The sequence below is a fragment of the Brachycentrus maculatus genome, unplaced genomic scaffold (genome assembly GCF_059751285.1).
Source record: "Brachycentrus maculatus isolate JH-2025_06_01 unplaced genomic scaffold, ASM5975128v1 h1tg000313l, whole genome shotgun sequence".
Lineage (NCBI taxonomy): Eukaryota > Metazoa > Arthropoda > Insecta > Trichoptera > Brachycentridae > Brachycentrus > Brachycentrus maculatus.
Window position 1 is genome coordinate 236,137 of NW_028281063.1, and position 25,305 is coordinate 261,441.

Genomic DNA, 25,305 nt, shown 5'->3' on the forward strand with positions numbered 1-25,305 from the left:
GTCTAAAGTAAGATACTAGAGAGCAGTCAGCTCATGAGTTGAAATATTCGGTGGATATGTACGAGGAGATGCATGAACGTGGAAGAGGCGAAGAATGTTTACAAAGACAGAGTGGTGTGGCATTCTATTCTCACTGCCTACTTCTGCGGAGAAGCTAGTTAGTTAGTAAGTTGAAAAATGAATTGTTTACCCTCCAACACATCAATTTATATCCTATTTAAATCTATGGTAAAAAATAATACAGCAAAAAGATTCTCATTTTTTTTATTTATAAAATATTTAAACTAAGCATTACATAAATAGGTATTTAAATACATAAACACAAAATGATTTACATTAAAAAAACAATGTATTGTAATATTCATTTAATCTTTAGTTCTTTGGAAAAAAAGCTTACAGTCTATCTTGCAATTGATGAAGAGTCATATATCCACACTCAATAGTTCATAGGGTTCATTCATAACTCGATAGTTGATTTAATAAAATTTAGTTTTTAAAACAAGAGTTAAATAAAATTATATAAATAATATTTATCATGTCAGACACTGGATTATTATATTTACCCTATGGATGAGATGTCAATATTATAGTTATCTCAAGTTGATATGAAACTATATAATATATGAAAGAAGATGGAAGTCATTCCAGGGCTTTCGGCCATATTTCCAAAGTATCGAAAATTGTTCCGATATGTGAAAGGTTCCACGATCATTGTATATATACAGATTTCAAGAATCAATGTATCATTTCAACAATTATACAGGTTTCAAGAATTAATGCAATATGGATGTTCAATAATGGGTAGATTGGTGAATAATGGTGGACAAGTCGCTCACTCCTTTTAAGAACGTCATAAATCAAAAATCGTCAATTTTCAGTTGTGCATGTTTTCGGAATGCCCAGAAAATGCACTAAATCCCAGCAAAAGCGGCATATTTTTAACTTAATATTTACCCGCTACAGGGCAGAAAGTGTTATTTTTGCATTTTGAAGAAAAGGTATTGTTTAATTATTTTTTTAAATATACTAAATATTTTTCAAATGGAGATAAAACATTCAGGTTTTACCTAAAAAGATCTGTTGCACACTAAAAAGTTCAATAAGTGGCTTGATATTTATTTTGTACATTGTATTAAACTTTAAAAACGTTCTCCTGAAAAATTTTTTTTTTGATTTTGACATTCTTGAAAGGAGTGAGCAAAGTGTACAAAAAAGAAGCCAGCCAAATCCCAGGTCATAAGTCCCGGGATGCTCAGATTTCCATCTTCTTTTATAAAAAAGGAAGAATGCATGTTTTATATCAAGTTGAGACAGACAATTTTAAAATTAAAATCTGTTGAAGATCTTGAATTTCATCTATATTTATTATTTGAAAAATATGTGTTTACTTGCCACATTCTTGCAGCTGCGATCAAATTCCTAGCATATCAGTGCTAATATGGATAGATGGCACATGGAAAGAGAACAAAAAAATCAATGCTGGCTTAAATCAATGTTGTCTTAAAAGAAAAATAGTACAAACACCCCATCCACAGACGACACATCACCAAATATAAATTCCGGGACATTCAAACTTACACAGTTAAAAACGAAAACAACTTTTGTTTAAATAGAAAACTTAACACTTTCTTTTGACTCAGTAAAGTTTTGTGTTCCATAACTTTGATTAGTTCAGTTGAATACTAGATCCTTGTAATTGGAAAGAAGGTGATAGTTTGAGACTCGGCAATTGGTAGTTGTTCTCACAACCGTTGTGCGGTCGGCTCTCTCAAAGTTCGCTTTCACTATTTCGTAGTAGCGTCCATCACTGGAAGAAAAATAAATGCTCCAATTATTGACATGTTTATTTATTTATTAAACTTATTGTACAGAATAAATGTACATGACGGTTTATTGCTCATGAACCGTAATAGTGCTTAGATTTTTTTCTTACAATAGTAAATTTGGATAGTTTATACATCCCCATTTTCATAAAATATAAGATGTTTTTTAAGAGGTATACAAATTCAAATTTCCCGCAATAAATTGATGGTTGCACCGGCCGTGTGGCATGTGGCGCCATCTTGTTGAAACCACAGCTCTGTCACATCAATTCCATTCTACTGAGGTACGAAGAAGTCAGTAATCATGGTTCTGTAGCGCTCTCCATTGACCGTAACATTCTGGCCGGAATCGTCTTTAAACAAATATGGGCCAATGATTCCACCTGCCCATAAAGCACACAAAACAGAGACTTATAGATGTAAGGGCGTCTCGACAAAGGCGTTTGGGTTTTCTCCACTCCAAATTCGGCGATTCTGCTTATTGACATAACCATTTAACCAAAAATGTGCCTCATTGGTTAACAAAATTTTCTGTTGAAAAAGAAGATCAAGCTGAATATTGTTTTCGGCCTATTCACCGAATCTACGACGCGCATAATGGTCATTCCAGTCTATTGATGGTGAAATGGCAAAACGTACTGACTACATCAGCTGTCAATAATAATTTTGGAAAAATTATATAAGGAAAGAATGCAAGGCTGAGATAAGCATATCTATATAATAATTTTTATTTTTATTTTTTTAATTTGTTTAATACAGTTACATTTTTCAGTACAACATAATACAATTTCTAAACATTTATACATATCGCTTACTCCTTTCAAGAACTTCATAAATCAAAACACTAGATTTTTCAGGAGAACGTTTTTAAAGTTTAAAAATATAATACAATGTATTAAAAATAAATATCAAGCCACTTATTCAACTTTTTATTGTGCAACAGATCTTTTTAGGTAAAACCTGAACCATGTTTTTTCTCCATTTGAAAAATATTTAAAAAAATAATTAAACAATACCTTTTCTCCAAAATGCAAAACAACACTTTTTGCCCAGTAGCTGGTAAATATGTTAAAAATATGCCGCTTTTGCTGGGATATAGTACATTTTCTGGGCATTCCGAAAACATGCACAACTGAAAATTGATGATTTTTGATTTTTGATTTATGACATTCTTGAAAGGAGTGAGCGATATGTCAAACTTAATGTTTTAGATTCGCTGTGCCTCTCCAAAAAAGAGACTGAGCTCTTGTGCTTGGAGAAGGACCTACACTCAAGGTTTAATGTTTTATATAATTAATGATATAATATGTAATTTATATAAATTTTATTATAATAATATATTACATATTATATGGATAATCTGCACCAAATGATGCATAGAGATGGTATTGTGAAGAAAGAAGTTAGGACATACCTCAGGGCGAGGCACCTCATCTTGAGACACTTGACTCGGAGGATATCGATGGCCTTTTGGCTCTTGTCGGAGAATCTCAGGTTGTCGGGATCCCATCTCAATTCCAACCTCTCGAGAACTGGACAGTTGTTGGCGATTCCATCCATCAGCTGAAAAAGATTTTTATAGGATATGATTTTTTTTAATAACACATTTTTTGTTAGTTTATAATAAAACAAACAGGGAGGTATACCACAATATTTTAAGTATGTTGTTGTTCACAAATCTGGGTTTGTCCACTTATGTGTTATTTATATTGACATCTCAACATAGATGAAGAAGAATATGGAAGTCTGGGTTAGAGTGACTTACAGGGATTTAAGTTTAATAAAAAAAAGTTAAATTATTTGGGAAGAATCTACATATATTTTGTAAGGATCTCTGCTAAATAAAACTTAATCCACTCAACCATAGAGGTTTAATATATAAAACCCTTATCAGCACCCCAATGATGCATAGGGCACTGCGTCATATAAACGCAGTGTTATCTTGATCGTTTACATATGAAGGAAAGGTGATCAGCCCTCCGCTTCAGGTACCAGTCCAGGGTAATAATATTGAATAAATATTACAGTGAAAAAATCACTTTTATTTATTTTACCCCCCTTGGGAATCGAACCTGGGACCTCCAGAACGGTAGCCGAGCGTGCTGACCATTACACCACGGAGGCAGACAAAGGTTTAAAGATTAGATAGAGGTTTAAAGTTTAATAAACTAAAATAAAATTTTTGATGTAGTAAATAGGAGCGAAGAAAGACCGAGGAAAACTTGGCGAGTTCAAGTATTTCAAACACTTGAAAGTGGTCAAGTCGGGTATCGGAATAATCGGCGTGTATATATGAGGAGATGCATGAATAAGGAAGAGGCAGAGATTGTTTACAAAGACAGATTGGTGCGGCATTCTATTCTCTCTGCCTAATGTTGAATTCTGATATAAATGGAGTGGTAACGTATTTTTTTAAAACCCTCATCCGCACCCGATGGTGCATAGGACACTGCATCTTGCGTTATTTTGATCGTTAACTCATGAAGGAAAGGTGATCAGCCCCCCGCTTCAGGTACCAGTCCTGGGTAATATTAAATAAATATTAGAGTGAAAAAATCACTTATATTTATTTGTCCTCCCCCTGGGAATGGAACCCGGGACCTCCAGTACCGCTGCAAACCGTGCTGGCCATTACACTACGGAGGCGGACAATGTATGCATTTATTAAGACGGTATTTTCTATAAGATCATTGAAGAAGTCTTACCTGATCTACGTGTATATTAACACCCAATCTCTCCTGAGTTCCCATCACGAGAATCCTAAAAACATAAACGTTATTAATTCCCAATTCATTTATTTTCTTATATTTTAGTTTTATTATCAACCGGTTTAGTGCTGAGAGTTTTTAAAAAAAAACTCACTCCCCAGATACAGTTTTGTCCGGAGAAACTCACTCTCAGACAGGTTCAATGGTATTAAAAAAATGTCAAATATGAATGTGTGTGATATTTATTGTTTGGACATTCACTTAGTGAATGCCGAAACTAGACATGATTAAATTATAAATAAAACACATGTTTTTTACCACTTAAGTATCGTATTGATACGACTTATTTCGGACGCTACAGATGCTTCCATCTACGGGTTTGAATATAAACTAGATGGAAGCATCTCTAGCTAACGAAACTAGTTGTAACAGTATAATACTCAAGTGGTAAAAAAATCTCTCCTCTATCTTATTGCTATGTGCAACATGTCCAAAGAACTGAGGAATCCGTTGTGTACAGACATTGTCAAGTCAGTCAAGTGTTACTCCTGACGAATGGACTCGTTGGTGCGCCTAGCTGTCCATGGGATTCGAAGCATGTGCCTCCAGCAACACATTTAGAAAGCGTCAAATTTTATCCTTTCTGCTGCTTTTATATTTTATAATCTTTTTACAAAAATGTTAGTAATATTAGTATATAACCACTCACCGAGATTTTGATGTATACCGGTTTCAAGACGTACCCGTCTCTTCGTCAGGACAATCACTACCACAGCATGCAAACAATACTACCCTTCACTACCATAGCACTATTCACACACTTTACTACACAAAATACTAAACACATGCGATTTTGGTCGACCCGTAGACCAACATGCACTAGGTGTTGCAGCACAAAGAGCTAAGGTCTAACATGCACATGCACAGTGCAAAATTACTAACTTTTTTGTAAAAAAAAATATAAAAGCAAAAATGACTAACCACATAGTAAATGCTTTAAATGTTAATAATATTGAGAATATAATATAATCTCTCAACACATTTCGGATTTATTCATCTGCAGACTGCTGGCGACGGGATTTGATAATTATTTACATATAGTTAAGACCTCAACAAAGAGACTGGTATGTAATATTCATATGAAAATATTGGATAGTTACTTCTTTTCTGGCCGGCGCAGAAAGTAAAAATCCCTTCCCGTCCTTAAGCATCAATCAACCAAACGGGTAGAAATACCCATTCGAAGACCTTTCCAGTCCAAAGTATTTTAATAATCTCATAATATAATCTCTTATGCTGCTGAAGCAGCATAGAAATCATATTACCATACGTGTGAGAGTGTTATATTACCATATCACAAAGTTAATAATGCTTTTAAAAGACGTGTGTTAGCGCGTTTACTTGGCATTGGTGAGGATGGGCAAGACACTCTGCCAGAGCTGGTCCGTGATGTGCGGCATCCCGCTGAGCACCAGGCCCCACAGCTGCTGCCCGTACCGCGAGAGGAACTTGTACAGCGCGTCGTCCGTCAGGTTGTCGGAGCTGTCCAGGTCCAAGGCCACCAGGTTCCTGAAATCAAAATGGAACGCGGGGCTCTGAGATATGTTTTGCATAGCTAAAGGAGGGAACTATGCACTAAGGATAATTTTCTTCTGTTTGTGTTATGTCAGGTCTCCGTGACGTCGACTATCACATGAGAGTGATTGTCCTTGTCTTGGGCAGCTCTAAACAGCGCTTCGACAGTCCTTATCCCCGTTCAATCTCGTATATTCCGGAACTAAATACCGTAAATACCACTATTTCTTAAAATTTACTATGACAAAATATTTCTTTTTAAATTCTCTCAAACTCTTCATACACAAATTCTTCATTCTTCATACACAAATCTGATTTATGAACAAGGAACACACCCAAAAATTTTGTGAATTTACTTTCGTATTTATATAATTTGAAAATAAATATAGTAAAATACAGCAAGGGCACATGATTTTAATTTGCACTTATGTGTATGATGAAATGAAAATGAGTAAATAAACTGTATTTCATTGATTGATTCATCAGACACTTTGTGGTAATATTTAATCATTTTTAATTTAAGTTTTACTTGGTAAATACCACTATAAATCAGTGGCGTGCACCGAGTTTTTAATCAGAGTAGACAGTAGAGTTGGGTAGTAAGATAAGGTAGGCAATACTTAATAAGGCATAGTAGGCACTGGTCGTGTTTCTATATGGACCGCGAGTACTCCAGGGTAGGCACTGCTTTTCTGCGTATATAGAATGCATGCCTCTGCCATAAATATCTATAAATTTTAAGAAAAAGTGATATTTACCAAGTAAAACTTTAATTAAAAATAAACCGTATCTCGTTCATCATTCAAGTTGTTACCTCAGGTTACCGGATTCCATGAAGCTCTTGAGAACGGAGTCGTTGAAGCCGTTGAGTTGGCCAGCACTAAGGAAACGGAGATTCGGGATTCTGGTCAACATATCAATCAGGCATTCTGTAGACAGATCCGTCCCGGTGATGTCCAGCTCCTGCACCGAGGATTTCTCCCATTCCACTTGCATCAGGTACTCCGACTGGAGATCTGGAATGCAAAAATAAGAAAGTGTAAAAATCGCTGAAAGATCGAAAACCGAATGTTTGGATAAGAGAATAGACAAAGGTAACAGATGTGGTTCAGAGAATCGCGGAACTAAAGTGGAACTGGGCAGGTCATGTGCCACGTATGTTGAAGATAGATGGACGAAAAAGGTGCTTGACTGGAGGCCTAGGAGCGTGGGCCTAGGAGCGTAGGCCCCAGACAAGATGGTCCGATGACATTAGGAAAGTGGCATCTATACAACCTAGGACGCAAAGACAAAAGCTGGAGGCGCGTTGCAGGAGTCTGGGTCTGACATTGGATCTGTGTTAATTCATTACGTACGATAATGATAGTTAAGTCCCCAGAGCTAGTATCGTACATGATAAAAATAGTGAAGGACATTGGCACCATAAACTAAGCTAGGACACAAAATGCCAAACCTCTTCTAGTGGAACAGAAAGTCTGTTGACGAAAGTAAACACTCCGGCTTCTTCGGAGTTTTCCGTGGTTTCCACCCAGCAATGAGCAAATTATGAGAAGTTCTCGACAAGCCCACACTTGATTATCCCTCCTGTTCCCAACACAGATTAAAATTAAACATTTTTTTAGCTATAAGAACCAAAAATCCACTTAATGATTTATAAACCTTGTACGTTGTTACGGACAGATCGCACACCCCGTGCGGCGGCCCTGAAAAGGAATTCCAGGCGCCTGGCGGCGAGCGAAACGGTCGCCCGTCGGAATGCGGCCCGAAGAAGGGCCTCTAGGAATTATACCAATTTTGATATGGCTTCGGCACCAATGTATTAGATATAAGTAAGGATAAGAAAATGAATTAAATGCGCCTAGATATTAAGTAGAATAAATAGATATTACTGATAGGATAAAATAACTCGTAATTATTGTTGAACTGTTGGAACGGCACCGGTACGGTATAAAAGTGTAACCCGTCCGGCGCCCATTAGAGAGAGACAGAGATATGGCTGTCTCTCTCCCCCGGCCGCTGATTGGCTGTACTTTCCCACTGTCGGGCGGTACGCGATCACGGCCGGGTATATAGAGGGCGCATTTTTGAATAATAAATCAGTTCTGGTGTGACTGCTGAAACCTGTGTTTCATTTCTCCGCTCCCGCTCCTTGGACGACTCGCCGCGCCGCCAGCCTGGACCGTTTCGCCTCATTATACCGATTCACGGACCAGTTTCGGAAAGCCCTTATCAGGGCTATTGAGGTTGACTTGTCGGTCCAGTGCCGCTCTTCCCGGCTCATACATCCAGTCACCTCCGTCCGTATCCAGCTTACTCGGTAACTCGGTACGGCGGGGCCGTCTGGAACGTCACCCCTTACAACGGTGGCATAGTTGGGAGATTCCGAGTGAAGACCAGGCGTATATATTTCTTCAGTCATCGCACGTAACCCTCGCCGGTTACATACGTAATAAACATGGTTAGTAAGAATGCAACTCCCATCTAAAATTTATTTTCAAAGATTTCCGGCAATCCTTGGTATTGAGTGACCATCGCATTGAGAGGTTCGAGAGTTTCAAGTACTTGGATAAAATAAGAGAGAGCTCCTACCCCCTCTTCATCCTTCAACGTCCCAAGGGCACAACTATAAAATTTAGGCTAGGCTTCACATATGGTGTTTGGCAATGACAATGAATGTGTTGAAACACGTGTCACAGTACATTTTAACACAATTTTTACGGGAAATGGTTAAAAGCGTCTTTTACATACTATTGGTAGAGAGCGGGAGACGCTTACAAGGGTTCTATTTTCTTACTTTTGGAGGAGCGTGAGAGATGCCAAAAAACATTGTACAGATCTGAATTGGGTTTGCGGTTACTTGTAATAAGTATTATGAGGGTCGGACTGCAGACTGTCTGAGTATAATTAAGGTCGGGGTTAGTGAAAAAACCACCCGACAACAACGTGTTAATAAATAATGGTACATATTCACCAAGTAATAATTTAAGTCAAAGATATCGAACTCACTTGTTCCACTCATGAGAAGGCACCGCAATCTGCGTGATCGTTGGAAAAGGGTCTTCATGGTGGATCCTGTCACCTTATTACAGTAATTGACAGCCAAACATTCCAACTGAAATATTCATCTAATCATTATCAATTATCATCCATTACTAGCTTGCTTTTGACATAATTTATGAACATTTTCCAGAGCAAAAAAACCTAAAATCTACATATACATAAGCCATAATTTTAAGTAGTATTTATTTTTGACATTATTTTTAAACAATTCATCTTCAGGACAAAAAACATGATGTTTTCTTGATTCGGATTTAAGCGGGTTTGGGATTACGGAGCGTTCGGATTAGTGAGCTGGCACTGTATTTGATACGATCACTATAGTTTGGTCTACACAGCACTTATTGCAATGTTTTTAGTTTGATGTTGGAATTGTTTACCTGTATGCAGTTAGAGCTGAAGGCATCTATATGAGAATCATCCACAAAGTTGATTCCGTAAAGGTTTATCACTCTCAAATTCGGAGTAGCGGATTTTAGTTTGTGCACGTTGATTACTTCGTAAATTTCCTCCTCTTCTTCTTCAATCTTTTCATACGTACCTGAAAATTAATATAAACAATTAAAAATATCAACCATTAATGGCTTTAATTATATTTATAACCATTTTTTACTATTGGCAAACCTAGGCTCTTGTTTGAACTTGAGAAAATCAACGACTCATTCTTTGATGTTTTGATGGAAAAAGACTGAATACAGTCGAGATGCGATCATTCAAACTAATGTGTGGTAGAACAGTAAAGCATGGAATTGGGAAAAGAAGGATGAGAGTAGACTTAATGCAGTTGAAATGCAATCATTCCGATGAATGTGTGGCAGAATGATGTTCAAATGGTGAAATAAGGAAAGAATAAATATTATCAATAAAATTAAGAAAGGTTTGCTGTGTTGGTTTGGAGATGTTGAACAAATGAGTGATGAGAATGTAGTTGGGAATAGAAGAAAAGGACGACCGAGGAAAACTTGGCAAGATTGAGTACTTTAAATACTTGGGGGTGGAGTTAGAATAATCAGTAAATAAAATAATTGGAATAATCAAGTAAAGTGCATATTATAAAACCAATATATTAACACACTAACACATTAACACACAAGGACGAGTGGTTTTTACACCTGCGGACCGCTAGCGATGGGATTTGATAATTACTACTTATAGTCAAGACCTTATCAAAGAGATTGGTACATAATATTCATATAATTCCTTCTTTTCTGACATTGAAATGAGGCTGTTGCAGAAGGTAAAAATATCCTTCCCGTCTGTAAACATCAATTGACCGAACGGGTAGAAATACCTTTCCCGTCCTTAGTGTGTTAATATTCATTTAAAAATATTTACCAATGAGGTGTAATATTTCTAGACCATTGATAAAGTTGTATATTTTCCTCATGAAGCCCTCCATGAAGATGACCTCAGACAGACAGATGCACATGTACTTCAACTTGGTTGGAAAAGCCTGCATCTCGGAGAAGTCGTGCAACTGCATAGCTGAAATTCAAGACAATATTTTCATTATTTAAAACAATTAAAATAAATAACAGTTGTTCTGTTTTATTGGTCATCCGGAAAAATGTCAGCAATAAGGTTGCATAGCCCATTGTCTGAAGAAATGCGTGCCAGGTTCTTTTTCTTTCTCTAACTTATTAATCGCATTCTGTAATGCATAAGTTGTACCTATATTTGTGTTTCAAACTCTGTCTCTTAACACATTGTTTGCAGGAAACGCATTAAAGTATATTTTATATACTGTTGGTAGAGAGCGGGAGACGCTTATAAGCGTTCTATTCACTTACTTTTGGTAGAGCGCGCGAGACGTTTATAAGCGTTCTTTTTGCTTACTTTTGGTAGAGCGCGAGACGCCAATAAACATTGTACAGATCAGAATTAGGTTTGCCGTTACTTGTAATTAGGTTACTTGTGATTAGGTTACTTGTGATTAGGGTATTATAAAAAGAATATTAACGTTGAAAAATGGGTGCTGAGTCTATGGTCTAAATAATTGAGAGAAATTTTATGACCTGTACTGAAGTCCAGAAGCATATGTGTCAAGTTGGGACACTTGTTGGCTAGCTCGTGCAGCACAGTGTGCGTGATCAGCTCTATGGGCAGCTCTATGTAGCGCAGAGATGGACCAAACCGGATAGAGATGAGAGCCAGGAGAGATTCCAATGATCCTGAAAAGTTAATCAAATTTTGTTTTTAAGGAATTACCGGCACCTTTGAGTGTTATATGATATTCTGAATTTTAAGCGAAAATATTGTAGATTGACTTTTTTACAAAAATGTTAGTATAGACACGTACCTGTCTCTTCATCAGGACAATCATGATAGTAGCATGCACCTTGTCCTGACGAAGAGACGGATGCGTCTTGAAACCGGCAGACTTAAATCTCTGTGAGTGATTATATATACCAAAGAAAAATTGATAAAAAAGTTGAAATTACTATCCACAAAGTAAATGCTATAAATATTAATAATACCATCATTTTTATTTTCAAAGAACACTTTAAATGCCAGAAGTTTAATTTTTTTGATAACATTTGGTTAATAGGTCTTGAAAAACCTATGAATATTTCCTTGTGTAACTGAACTCACGTTTTAGGATTGAGTAAAAAATTGAGTAAAAAAACCATATCTACTTTTTTTCTGCAAAATCGATTGTTCATCAGTTAGATGAAGGTTTGCACAGTTATCGGATGGTATTAATCACAAGTTATCTAGTAAATGAGCGGTGAACATGTCACTACCATAGCACTTACAACTACACAAAATATTGATCAAATGCGATTTTGGTCAGTTAGATTTAGACACAGTCCATGTTAAACTTCAGCCTTTAGTGCATGTTGGTCCTCGGGTCGACCAAACATACATGTGATCGATATTTTGTGTAGTTGTAAGTGTGTTCATAATGCTATGATAGTGACATGTACCACATGACATACGTGCCACGTGACCTGACCAGTTCCACTTTTGTTCCGTAGTCATATGGCACGTATGTCTGAGGATAGATGGACGAAGTTTAGTGCTTGACTGGAGGCCTAGAACAGGACGCAGAAGCGTGGGTAGGCCCCAGACAAGATGGTCCGATGACATTAGGAAAGTGGCGGGCCTGCATTGGAAGAGAGCCGCGTCCAACAGACAACTGTGCAAGTCCTAGAGGGAGGCCTTTGTTCAAAACAGTAATACAAGGGTGAAGTAGGTAAGTGACATGTAGTATTGTTTGCATACTGGTGATTATCCTGACGAAGAAACGAGTACCTCTCGAAACCGGTAGACTAAAATTTCGGTGAGTGGTTATGTCCTAACATTACTTACATTTTATCAAAAACTAAAAATGACTAACCACAAAGTAAATGAAAAGTATTAAAATTATTAATAATATAGATTGACCATTCTATTCATATAACTATATATTGATGATAATTTTTATATAAATACATTTTTATTTGTATTGACTCACCAACATGCAGGCCGGAGATCTCTGGCCTCAAGCTGACGTGCTTCCACAAGCGCGTGTCGTAAGCGATCATCCTCCACTTCTTGCAGACTCTGGCCATTCGACATATTTCACGGTGAGGTATGTACGAGAATATGTTGAGGAGCACTTTGTCTGGCAGTTTCTCTATTGTCTAAACAAGAAAAAAGAAAAATTTAAATAATATTCGAAATGTTCTCTTAAAGGTGGAGACTGACCGGAACTATTTTATCGATAATGCTTATCTCAACTTTGCATTCCTTCCTTATTTCACAATTCGAACATCTATCATACATCGTTTTGTCACACATGCTTCTGAGAGATCGCATTTCGACTGCATTCAGTCTACTTTCATCCTTCTATTGCCAACTCCACGTTTCACTTCCATTCATTAGAGTTAGAACCAGAACTCCGTTGTGTACTGCCAGTTTAGCTTCCGCTGATAGGTTTTTTATTTGCTATAACTGATTTTAGTACCCATTCACTTTGTTCCCAGCATTCACTCTCCTTTCTATGTCTTTTTCAATCTTTCCATCCCTAGAAAACATACTACCCAAATATACAAAATCATCTACCTGATCCAAAATCTCTCCATTTACCAATATTTCACACACAGATCTACATTCATCTCTTTCAAAAACCATAATTTTGGATTATCGAGTAGTAAGATTTTAATAAAATTTTAACAGATCGTTTGTTCAGTTGGTAAAACATGTAACTAGCCGATAAATTATTTACAACATTTTCAGTGTGTCCAAATACTTGTTCACAAAATCTGGATTATCTCCAATTACAGGAGTTATTTTCATATTATTTTTTGACATCTCATCAAAGATGAAGAAGAATATGGAAGAAGAAGACATAAGAATAAGAAGATAAAAGAAGATGTAAGAAGAATTATAAGCTTAAATAATAAAAATGAAAATGGCATTTCTGGCGTTTCTCATGTGTGTGATTGAGATCCAGGATTTGGACCTCACATACTAATAGAGTTTCTGCTCAATAAAAAGCTTATTTTCATCTCAGTAATAGATGTCTCTAGTGAAGTTCTATGTGAGGTCCGAATCCTGGATTATAATCACATACATGAGAAATGCCAGAAAATTTCCTTTTCATTTTTATTACTTAAGCTCATAATTTGACCAGATAATTTATTTACAACATTTTGAGTGTGTCCAAACTAGTTCACAAAATCTGGATTATCTCCAATTAATTAATTGGAGATAATTCATCATTCTCCTTCGAACATCAATCAAACTTCGTTTTGCCACACATTCGTCTGAGGGATCGCATTTCGACTGCATTCAGTCTTTGATTTATCGTATAAAAATATAAACCAGAAACATCTATTTTCATAAATAATAAAAATGAAAACTTTTTGATTTATCTAAGGTACTTTTTTATTTCTGATAAGATATTATAATTCATATAATATAAGAGATATAACTTAGCAATATCATACAATATGACATATTCATGAAGTTCTCATCTGAAGACCTTTCATTAAAATTTTAAAATGTAAACAGTAATAATTTACAATTTTATCCCAAAACGGGAATTGACACACTTAGAAAATTTAAATTCGTAATGTCAAAAAAGCAGGTGGAGCAACATAACAATGTATAAATTATCCATAAACCACATAGTTATGCATGTATGTAAATGTAGAAAAAAAGTACTTATTTAGGTCGTACTTTTACAAGAGGGTGTGTTGGATTTTGTGTCGGGTTATGGTCCCGTAGTTAGTGTCGCGGACTCTTATTAAGTCAGATTTTCTCGGTTCGAATCCACTCTACTACAATTTGATACCTATTTTTAATAATGAGCCGCTCATAGAAATAGTATGAAATGGAAATATTTGTGCAAATAATAAAAACACAAATATTTATCTTTTTAAAAAAAAGAGCTGTAATAATTTTCTAAAAGACCACACCAATGCACTTTGATTTGGGGTAAAAAAGTCTTAAATTGTGTTGATTAAAATTGTGGAAATTATTGTACAATCCATGCTTCCCGAGCCCTGAAGTAGGCCTATGTCAGGATTCTTGGCAAATTTCCCTACCTACTGTTAAATCAAATTCTTGAATATATTATCACAGTACGTATTCAACAATGAGGTTATTAGAATATCTTTTGATACTAAAGTATTATACATAGGTTTGCTAGACTCTCATATTAGACCATGTCATCTATATTAGATCATAAAAGCAAAAGCATTTTTTGTTTTATTTTGAAGGATACTTTGCGTCGTTAACATTTATTTCGATGTTAGAATAATGTGAATTTATAATTCATAGAAAAATATCTTAATATTTTTTACATAATTTTTTTTAACATCTCAACATGAAAAAGAATATGGAAGTCTGGGCATTTACAGGGCTTACGACCGTCATGGGCTGGTTTAAGTGAACATTTTACACACGTGTGCACAATCATGGGTTTGTACCCATGATTGACAACCACACTATTCAAATTCTTGGAACTTGTAGATATATTGATGAAACTCGAAACTTAGTCCTTAAATTCGATAGACTTCTCTAGAGACATCTATGGTGGGATGAGGCAAGCTTTTTTTAAAGCATAAACTCTTTCATTGTATGTATATCTTAATATGTTATATACTTATAATAATTATTAAGAATATTAATTTTAATATGGCCGTACGTATTTCCTCTATTGAACTGTTAAATGTTATCTTCTGATATTCTGAACACGTTTTCTCGAAGCTTTAAAATATTGTTTTAACACATTCTGTGCAAAGAAAATGCCTAGTATGTCCATATGTGCCATTCACTGTATTCTCACGACACGCGTAGCGTGTTCATACCCTAAAAACGGTTGTATTTCGCGAAATAAACCTGAGCATATAGATAATGTTGAGATGTCAAAAAATAAACTAAAAATTATCTTTAAGTACTACTAAGAAATCAACTATTTCATTTAGATTTTCTATTGAATTATACTGTTTATTGGGTACAAGTTTTTGGTTTTCACTGCTCACCGTGTCGGCGAATGGGCTTTTCATGACACCATCCACCAAATATACTTGGGACGCCTCCAGCGCGATTTGGCCCCATACGTCTGATGAAATATCCATCTTGTTGTCGAATTACTACTTGCGGCTTGTCCAGAAAACAGAAACTTTTTCAAAAAGTAATCACAAATTCGGTTTTCCGTGACGCGCGTAAACGAATTTTGAGGAAACTGGAAACTTGGATCTCGAGCTATTTTGAGATGCTGCGGATTCAGCTCGCTTGTGAGTGCTCTACGTCAATTATTTATTTATATCCGCAAACATTTTTATGTGCTTTTGTTTGTTTGTAAATAAAATTTTGTCGTTTATAATTTGCTGGTAGATATTATTTATTAACAAAACTGGAATTTAACCATTTTAATATTAATTATAAATGATTATACGATGGGAAAGTATATTTGAATGAAATATATTTATTTTTAAAGTGTCTAATTAATTATCTAAATTCAAAGAATCTGGTGGAACACCCCAAGGGTCGCCTCAAGATCCAATTATTTTCCTAGTATTCATTAATTATATGTAACTCATTAAAACCTGTCCGGGAGTATGGACGTACATGTACGGCCATACCAAACTTTCCTCAAGGGGGTATGGCCGTACATGTGTGGCCAATTCAAAACATGATTTATGATATGATTTATATCAAAACATGTTTAAAATTATGTCAAAACTGTTAAAATTATGTCGAAATTATCGATGTTTCGATAAATCATGTTTACTGGTGTATTTATTATTTTTTTATTTAAGAAAATATGTTGCTTATAGCATCGACTATGATATAAAATTACAAACAGTAAAAAATTGATAAAAAAAACTCACTCCCTAGATACAGTTTTGTCCGCAGAAACTGACCCCCGAATAGAAAATAACCTATCCGGGAATATTATTGTATTTCCTCGTGTATGATTATGATCCCAAGGGTTATCATAAGTTTAACTCAAGGATTTAGAGCTGCCCAAGACAGGGAAAATTCCACATTGGGAGGACCTGACATGACACAAAGAAAAAGAAGAACACAGAGATCTAGTACAAGGGTGGCCAACCCGCGGCCCGCGGGTCGCATGCTGCCCGCCGGGTCTCTTCTTGTGGCCCGCGGAGCAAATCACAATTTTTTTCTATAAGTGTACATAAAACCACCAAAAGAATATTCCATCGTACGTAGTTCGTATCATATCTTGTATATGGAAGTATCTCACTATCGTGACAATTTTTTCTATGGTATATTCGTGATAAAACAATCACAACATTTTGTGATCGACTTTTAAATACACATCGATAAGAATACCGAATGCTATAACCGACTTATTACATATAAGATTTACTGATGAGCATTTGGAAAATTGTTTGCTTGAAGCAAATAGATATAACGTTATCAACATTGACGCACTTAGTTCTGACAAACAAATTCAGACGTCTCACGAAAATGTATTTCATTTTGTTTATTTTTTAATATTATTTTTTGTATTGCCTAACTCTAATCTAATAAATATGTTTCATGCTCATTTTTGTTTTATCTTTTTAAACAACAATGTATTTCATATTTGCTTTGAATAATAAAATAAATTTTGGTTTTACGGCCCGGTACGAAATCTGTTTTCTAAAATTTGGCCCGGCTGCTGAAAAGGTTGGCCACCCATGATCTAGTAGATTGTTCCGCAAAGTGTGTGCCGCGGCACATTTGTGTACCGTGGTGATTAGTTGGTGTCCCGCGGAAAAAGTCTGCTTTTGTGAAGATATCAAATAAATTTTGTTATGATATTATATGTTTTCGCATTATATTTTAATAATAAAACAATATAAAATAAACTTTGTTTTTTCGTTCTTTCTTTGGTATAACTCTGAAATTTCTTATTTTGGCAGGTGTACCTTGAACAGAAAAAGTTTGCAGAACACTGATGTAGTATACCTCCATTTTCAATTGTATTATTCCCATTTCGACATTATTCAACCTGCCATTTTTAAATTTTCTTTTAAGATTCCACTGTTATTCAGCATTCTACAACATATTTCTACAATGAATATTTCAAGCTAAAAGCATTCATGGTTATTTTTAACTAGATAATAAATTTGACAAGGAAAATGTTAACATGAATTTTATTACATTCGCACTTGGAAAAAAAACTGTCTTAAAAATATATATACCTACCTCGATTGTTCAAAGAAATATTGAGTATTTAACGTTTATAAGTTGCTTCCAACTATCCGTAATGTCATTAAATAACGAAACCTCTTATAATAGAACTACTCGTAATTAGGTAATGGAGGTGGGTAGATTTGAAATAAATAACATCATTCGGCCATGTCATACATGATTGAATAACCATAAACAAATTATTATTCTCATAATTTAATAAAAAAAGTATTGTGAAATATGCTCTGAGCACTGGAAAACGGCTGTCCAAACTCAAAACACAGTAAGGGACAATTTTTTTGTAGTACGTTTTTTTTGCATTTTTGGACTAAGTAGATTCTACTTAGCCCAAAAATGCAAAAAAAACGTACTACAAAAAAGATGTCCCTTACTGTGTTTTAATTTTGGACAGCCGAAAACCCAGTGAGGGTACATTACTGGAAATTTTAATTATGTGTATGATAAAAAATAAATGAAAATTGGCCTGAATATAATTTGTTAGTGTAATATAATTTTCTTTCGTAATTTCCTACTCGTGTCATATTGACTACACAGTGGGATAAGCAAACGAATTCGTGGTATAAAAATAAACTAACGGGCTGCGCAATGGCTTGGATACTGAATACGCATCGAAGTGGTTCAGTAGGCCGGGATAAATAATATAATATAAATCAATACAGCTATAACATCTTTTCAGTACATTTTTTATCTTTAAAAATTAATAGAAAATTATAATTTTCAATGAATTTAATATTTTTTATTATGACTTAAGTGATAATACTGAAATCAATCATAGTAACTCTCGTGGGTAGCTTTGAACTATTTGAAAAATTTCGTTTTGCCTTTTTAATACGTCTTATAACTGATGCGGTGTAATAAATAAAAATAAAAAAAAACACAAAATTTGTGACACCATACACGTGATTAAAGTGAAATAAAAAAATAAAGAAAAGAGATTTAGAGAGAGAGAGAGAGAGAGAGAGAGAGAGAGAGAGAAAGAGAAAGCGATAAGGCTCTTTGGTACAAATATACCCATATTCATTCAATTATCCAAACCCTTATCCGCACCCCAATGGTGCATAGGGCACTGCATTATATAAACGCAGTGTTATCTTGGTCGCTAACCCATGAAGGAAAGGTGATCAGCCCTCCACTTTAGGTACCAGTCCAGGGTAATATTGAATAAATATAATAGTGACAAAATCACTTTTATTTATTTGACCCCCCCCCCTGGGAATCGAACCTGGGACCTCCAGTACGGTAGCCCAGCGTGCTGACCATTGCACTACGGAGGCGGACGTATAAAGTCTATATACCCATATAAAGACGTAAATACAACTTAACACAAAAAACTTGATTTCATTATTTAATTTGGCAGTCACTATGTGTTAAAATCCATCCATTATAAATTTAATTTTACTTAGTAAATACCACTAATTTGTCGGTAAAACTTATAAATAACCTAACTTATGCATTTGGGTAACATTGAACATTTAAAAAATATAGTTTGTATTCGGATTTGTTTTCATTATAATAGTCATAATGAAACACTAATTGTAAATCCAAGTAAATTTCAACATTCAGTGTTTTTAAAATGTAAAAAAAAACTACAAAAATACGACAACAAAAAAACCATTTCAATTTGCTAGACAAAATGCTTTTTTCAAGTTTATAGTCGATAATTTAAAACAAATTATAAGTTTTGTTACCCAGATTATCGCATTGTACGAAAAATGTTTTTGTCTAACGTTGTAAAATGAAAAGAAGTTCTCTTCTTTGTCGCAGAGCGGCGCTAGTGCACACAATGTGAAAAACGAATCAAAATTCGCTGGCGGGAAAATGTACTCAAGATTGACAGCGTTATCTAACGTCAAACAAATTATTTGCACTGCCTGCTCAAAAATACTGGCTTTATAAATGTGAAATACGTGTAGGTGCCCCCTTACACTTTTAAATTAAAATATTATAACAATAATGATCCTGAATAATATATTTTTATTTATCGATGATTCGAAATTAAACAAAATTTCAAAAAGAAGAAATTTAACATTTATTTAATTATTCCTTCCAATTTTCTTATGCTTTTCTCTTTAAAAAAAGTCTTTAAGGTATTAAGTCTTTATAATCAATCTTATGTAAAGCACATGCTTCTATATCCTTACTTACGCAGAACGGCTGTCCAAACTCAAAACACAGTAAGGGAAATTTTTTAGTAGTACGTTTTTTTTGCATTTTTGGACTAAGTAGATTCTATTTAGTACAAAAATGCAAAAAAAATTACATTATTACAAAAAATGTCCCTTACTGTGTCTTATATTTGGACAGCCGAGAACTGATACAGGGTGGCGCAAAATGAATCATTCTATCGGAAGACGTTATAATTTTTGCAAATAATGTCGTACGTCAATCATATTTGACATTTGTAAACAAGACAGCTGCAGTATACAAACAAATTGATAAAATGGACACAAATATATATCAATTCTGGCGGCAGCCACTTGACGGATGTCAATTTTATGATCTTTGATGATCTTTTTTACTAAAGGTCAAAAAAAAGATTTCCGTAACCAAAAATATTTATTTTTTATTAAGTAAGAAAGTTATTCAATAACAAAATCGGATGATTAATTTTTAACCACCTGAATCTGTAAACCACAACTGCCTAGTTCAAAAATGTTAAATATGATTGACGTACGACGCCATTTGCAAAAATTGTAACATTTTCCGATATGATGATTAATTTTGTGCCACCTGTATCATGTGCCATCTATAGCAAGGAATTCATATGTTGTACAACCCTCGTACATAAAAAAAACATCATATTCTCTTGCAAATGAACGGCGTTCTACAACAATAAAAAAGACAATGAATTTCAAATGATAATTTATAACCATACCTACCTGTGTACTTTCAAGAATTGTCTATGATGTATTTGTCTATTGGTCAAGACGTCAGTTTACGCATGGCTAGACCTTTGTTTTAACAGAGTTTATATTAACTGTCGAAATGTTGGTTTGAATGGGGAAAAAACGTCTAAACCGCAATTATTATTAGATTATATATAGTTACTTCTTTTTATAATAATCATCCGAAGAAAAATATAATTTTATTTTCGAATATGTATTAGAAAATGACATGTCGCTCACTCCTTTCAACAACGTCATATATCAAAAAACTTGATTTTTCAGGAGATCGTTTTTAAAGTTTAAGAATATAATGAAATATATTAAAAATAAATATCAAGTCACTTATTGAACTTTGTACTGTGGAACAGATCTTTTTAGGAAAAACCTGAAGGTTTTTTTCTCCATTTGCAAAATATTTAGTAAATTAAAAAAAAATAACAATACATTTTGTTCAAAATGCAAAAACAACACTTTCTGCCCTGTAGCGGGTAAATATTAAGTTAAAAATATGCCGCTTTGCTGAGATATAGTACATTTTCTAGGCATTCCGGAAACATGCACAACTGAAAATTGACGATTTTTGATATTTGACGTTGTTGAAGGGAGTGAGCGATGTGTCAGGAATTTGTTTTCACAACATAACACATGAAAAATGACGACTCTACAGCTGTTGTCATTAGCTGACTATTAAATGACATGACTTGGATTCTTTTCAAAGAATTTTGCTTGGTTCAAAAGCAGTCGTTAATTGTTATTCAAACAAAAATAGAAATAAATAATTTGAGGGCGCAGGTAAAGTTGTAATAGTATTTTACGTATATGGGCGTTATCTTAAATTATCCAAAATTATTATTACTACTATTATTCCGTTAATGGGTTTTTCTCATAATGTGTTATTATTGGCTAGTATATTAAAATAAAAATAAATCACAAGACTATGGTAAGTTCTTATTGAAATCTGTAGATAAATAAGGAAGATATGAAGGTTTAAACATTAGATATTCGAATAAAATGAAAAACGGACACCGCATACGTCATCAAATTTTACGTCATCGGCTGTGTTATGGGGCGTATCCCTTTATGTATCTGCTTTATAGAGCTGTAATAGTAGTAGAATAGCAGTAGTAATTGACCCGGGTTCGATTCCCAGGGGGGTTTAATAAATATAAGTGATTTTTTCACTCTAATATTTATTTAATATTACACTGGACTGGTACCTGAAGTGGAGGGCTGATCACCTTTCCTTCATGTGTAAACGATCGAGATAACACTGCGTTTATATGAAGCAGTGCCCTATGCACCATTGGGGTGCGGTAAGGGTTTTTTTATCAGTAGTAGTGTGGATTCGTTTCTGTAATGTCATTCGTTGCCAACTTACGAAAACAACGTTTTTACGAAGGCGAATTTTGCAAATGAAAATGATGAATTAAAATATTGATTATATTGGCTGTTATAAACACAAAACGAGTCTAATAGAATCCTTTATAGGTTGAGTATGTTCAATTGACTTTCAGCTTTTCAGCTAACGGACATCCCCTCCCCTCAGTCCGTAATATCGAGGTTTTACTGTAATGCTATTATCCCATTCGATCTCTAGCACAAGGTGCAGTTTGTATGTTTTTTTTTCAAATATAATGTTTCTTTTTGTTTAGTCTAGTAATAGTTTGGCACAAGTTCCAAGAGATTCCCAGCGACAAAAAGAATCTAAGATTTCAACCGTAAAAAGCTGTCTTTTAAAAAGAACACGTGTGTTTTTTTCATCCGCATCGAAACAGACGACTTTGACATTAATTTTATTTTTTCTGTATTAAATGTTAAATCAAACACACATTTTTGAGTCTACTAAGTAGTATTTTATTGTTAAAAAACACATGAAAATGAATATTGTGACAATTGTTTCGCCTAGTTATGGCATTTTCAAACGAATGTGAAGATTAAATGGACTAACGGTCCTTATATAGTATATATTGTACAGGGATCTATATAGAATTTATTGTAAAATAAATACTAAGTCCCTCTCCAAGATTTAGCACTTACTCTCTTTATTAGAAAGAACTTTTGCTTTATTAATTTTATGATTGTAAAAGTAGAAATGTCTAGAAAATAAATTTAAATAAAAAAAAAAACTTTTGTAGCTATATTTAAAAATAGTAATTAAAAAAAAAAAGATATAAATATTTTGTTAATTAAAAGCATTGATAACCTTGTGCTAGGTGATAAAACACTCTCCTTATCATTCATCGTTTACTTTGTGTAATACCACTTTTATAAAAAAATAAATAAAAATAAGTGTTTTTACACAAAGTGAACGATAAATGATATAAGGAGAGTTTACAACATTTTGAGTGTGTCCAAATACTTGTTCACAAAATCTTTTTCATCTCACCAATAGATGTCTGTAGTGAAGTTCTAATGATTCAAGAACGTTTCGAAATTGGTTCATATATATAGAACTTCTAAGAATTTGAATAGTGTGGTTGTCAATAATGGGTAGAATTGGTGAATGTCACACGTGTGTAAAGTGATTACTTAAACCAGCCTATGAAGGTCGTCAGCCCCGTAAATACCCAGACTTCCATATTCTACTTCATCTTTGATGAGATGTCAAAAATAATATTAATTGTTAAATTAAACACAGATTTTTTTGAGTCTACTAAGCTGTAATTAAAAAAAGATATAAATATGTTGTACATTAAAAGCATTGATAATTTTGTGGTATGGTAATAAATCATTCTCCTTATTTTTCATCGTTCACTTTGTGTAATACCACTTTTATTAAAAATAAAAAATAAAAGTGGTTTTACACAAAGTGAACGATAAATGATAAGGAGAGTGTTTTAAAAGATATAAGACTTACGAATTTTTCTCTTCTTCTAAAACTGCTGTTCATATCATCTCTGGATATTGCCGTGGCGGCAAAATCCACGCTCAAAGCTCCCCACGAATCCATTTTGATGTTCACTTAATCACTTTTAACCAATACAACACAATCACTGATCAAAAGTCTTTAAACTGCCACCGATGTCAGCATAAAGAAGTTTAATCTAGGCGTCATAAATCTTGGAAGAATTGGAGGTATTCGATCTGGCTGAATCCACGGAATACTTGAGGTTTATAACGTAAACACCTCGGTCGACGATTAACTGACTCGGCTACATGGATGATAACGTATTTGATTTGGCAGACAAAAATAAGTGCAGCGTTTGTTCTAGCTCTAGTCCTCCCGGGGTTTGGTTTGAACACCGTTTGATCGCACACTCAGATTTCTTACTCGGTATAGTGTGAACCGAAAGTGATTGTAACTAAAATAACCGATCGAATGTTCGAGCACGTATTTTGTATTCGCCATTAAGGCCCAGCCTTCGTTAAGTCTCAACTGATTTTTTTCAATTCAATTCAATTCAAATTATTTATTCCAATTAATATATACAATACAAACTATACAAAATTTAAATCGTAAACATTAAAATAAAATATATGCAAGAACTGTTGCTAAAGGTGTAGAACAATCCCGCTTCGGAAAATTCCAAATTCGGAAAAAAATGGAACACATCAATATCCAATGAGATATTGTTCAACATAGCGGTAGCTCTTCCTACAGGCATACCCATTGTTGCGGACGTCTGGCCCTGAGCCATTAATATTAAGAATAAAATAAGCGTTAATATTAAGGATAAAATGTATAAATTAAAATAAGCCTGTATCCTATAGTATGTAAGCTCATACATGTAATTTGATGTAGTCCGTACGAGGCAAATCGGTCGACTGAGCTCCGCTCGCCCGGAAGGGAAGGCGGGGAGCGGGGAGCGCGGTCGCCAGCAGAGAGGGGCCCATACGGACAAGGCTCGGATAACGGTATAGTCCCGTTATCCGAGCAACGGTACTTTACCGTTATACAGCGCCGAGAAGCGCCGACACGGCATAAAACCGTGCCGGCTGTAGAAACCTAAATTTGATTAAAGCAGTGTGTAAAAACCGAATTGGTCTTTTTATATTTCTCCATTTCGCTCCTTCGCCTCAAGAATTCGCCGCCGGACTTCGCCTGACTCGCCGTCTCACTGCACCAACAACGGACCGTTGGAAAGCCTTTCTCAAGGCTAGTGAGTACGCTTCAACACACGAGTCAGTGCGATCTCCTTGTGATCCTGCTCTCCGTACCTCAGTCTGGTATCCATTAGACCGATACTCAAGTCGGAGGCCCTTTTCAGGGCCAGTGGATATTGTTCGGCTACGCCGACCGGACTGAGCTGCGGTGAGTCTCTGCCCCTTACAACGGCAGAGCCATAGCTGTGCTACAGACGACGGGCCCCCCAGTGGCATAGCGAGAGTTACGTCAGTAACACCCATCGGCAGGTTGGTCCTGTGTATAGGAATGTGAAACAATCTATGTCAACCGCTGTCTTAGGTAACTATCGGGAACATACAGACCAATGTTCCGGATAATTTCAGGATTATCGATCATACCGCGCAACAATCGATAAAAATGCGTAATCAAATACACATTCCTTCCAGTCTTATTCCAGTCAACTATTGCAGCCAAGCATGGGTATGGTTTCTCCAGGGTTGGAGAAACTCGGTCGGGTAGAGCCAAGGATAATA

The 25,305-nt window shown here is 34.9% G+C and overlaps 1 protein-coding gene across 2 annotated transcripts; it reads right to left on the bottom strand.

The window, feature by feature from the left end:
- Positions 1-249: 249 nt before the first annotated feature.
- On the bottom strand, positions 250-23,954 carry FipoQ (F-box/LRR-repeat protein FipoQ). 2 transcript variants are annotated; one of them, XM_088268146.1, is made up of 11 exons: positions 23,564-23,954; positions 12,621-12,789; positions 11,179-11,334; positions 10,499-10,648; positions 9,544-9,704; positions 9,113-9,218; positions 6,921-7,122; positions 5,933-6,100; positions 4,529-4,583; positions 3,238-3,386; positions 250-1,807 (listed from the first exon to the last, which is right to left on the bottom strand). In XM_088268146.1, exons 1-11 carry the CDS (start codon positions 23,654-23,656, stop codon positions 1,672-1,674), a joined length of 1,545 nt encoding a protein of 514 aa, XP_088124272.1. In that variant the 5' UTR covers positions 23,657-23,954; the 3' UTR covers positions 250-1,671. The 2 variants fall into 2 exon arrangements, with proteins under 2 accessions (XP_088124272.1, XP_088124271.1); XM_088268145.1 differs by lacking the exon at positions 23,564-23,954 and adding an exon at positions 15,637-15,882.
- Between the last annotated feature and the right edge of the window lie 1,351 nt (positions 23,955-25,305).

Bases quoted from the DNA above. Each gene is read 5' to 3' on its own strand.
- FipoQ (XM_088268145.1), bottom strand. From the start codon at position 15,732: ATGGATATTTCATCAGACGTATGGGGCCAAATCGCGCTGGAGGCGTCC. The intron at 12,790-15,636 runs GTGAGCAGTGAA...TTTCTTGTTTAG, and splicing joins AAAGCCCATTCGCCGACACG to ACAATAGAGAAACTGCCAGA. The intron at 6,101-6,920 runs GTAACAACTTGA...TTTTGATTTCAG, and splicing joins ATGGAATCCGGTAACCTGAG to GAACCTGGTGGCCTTGGACC.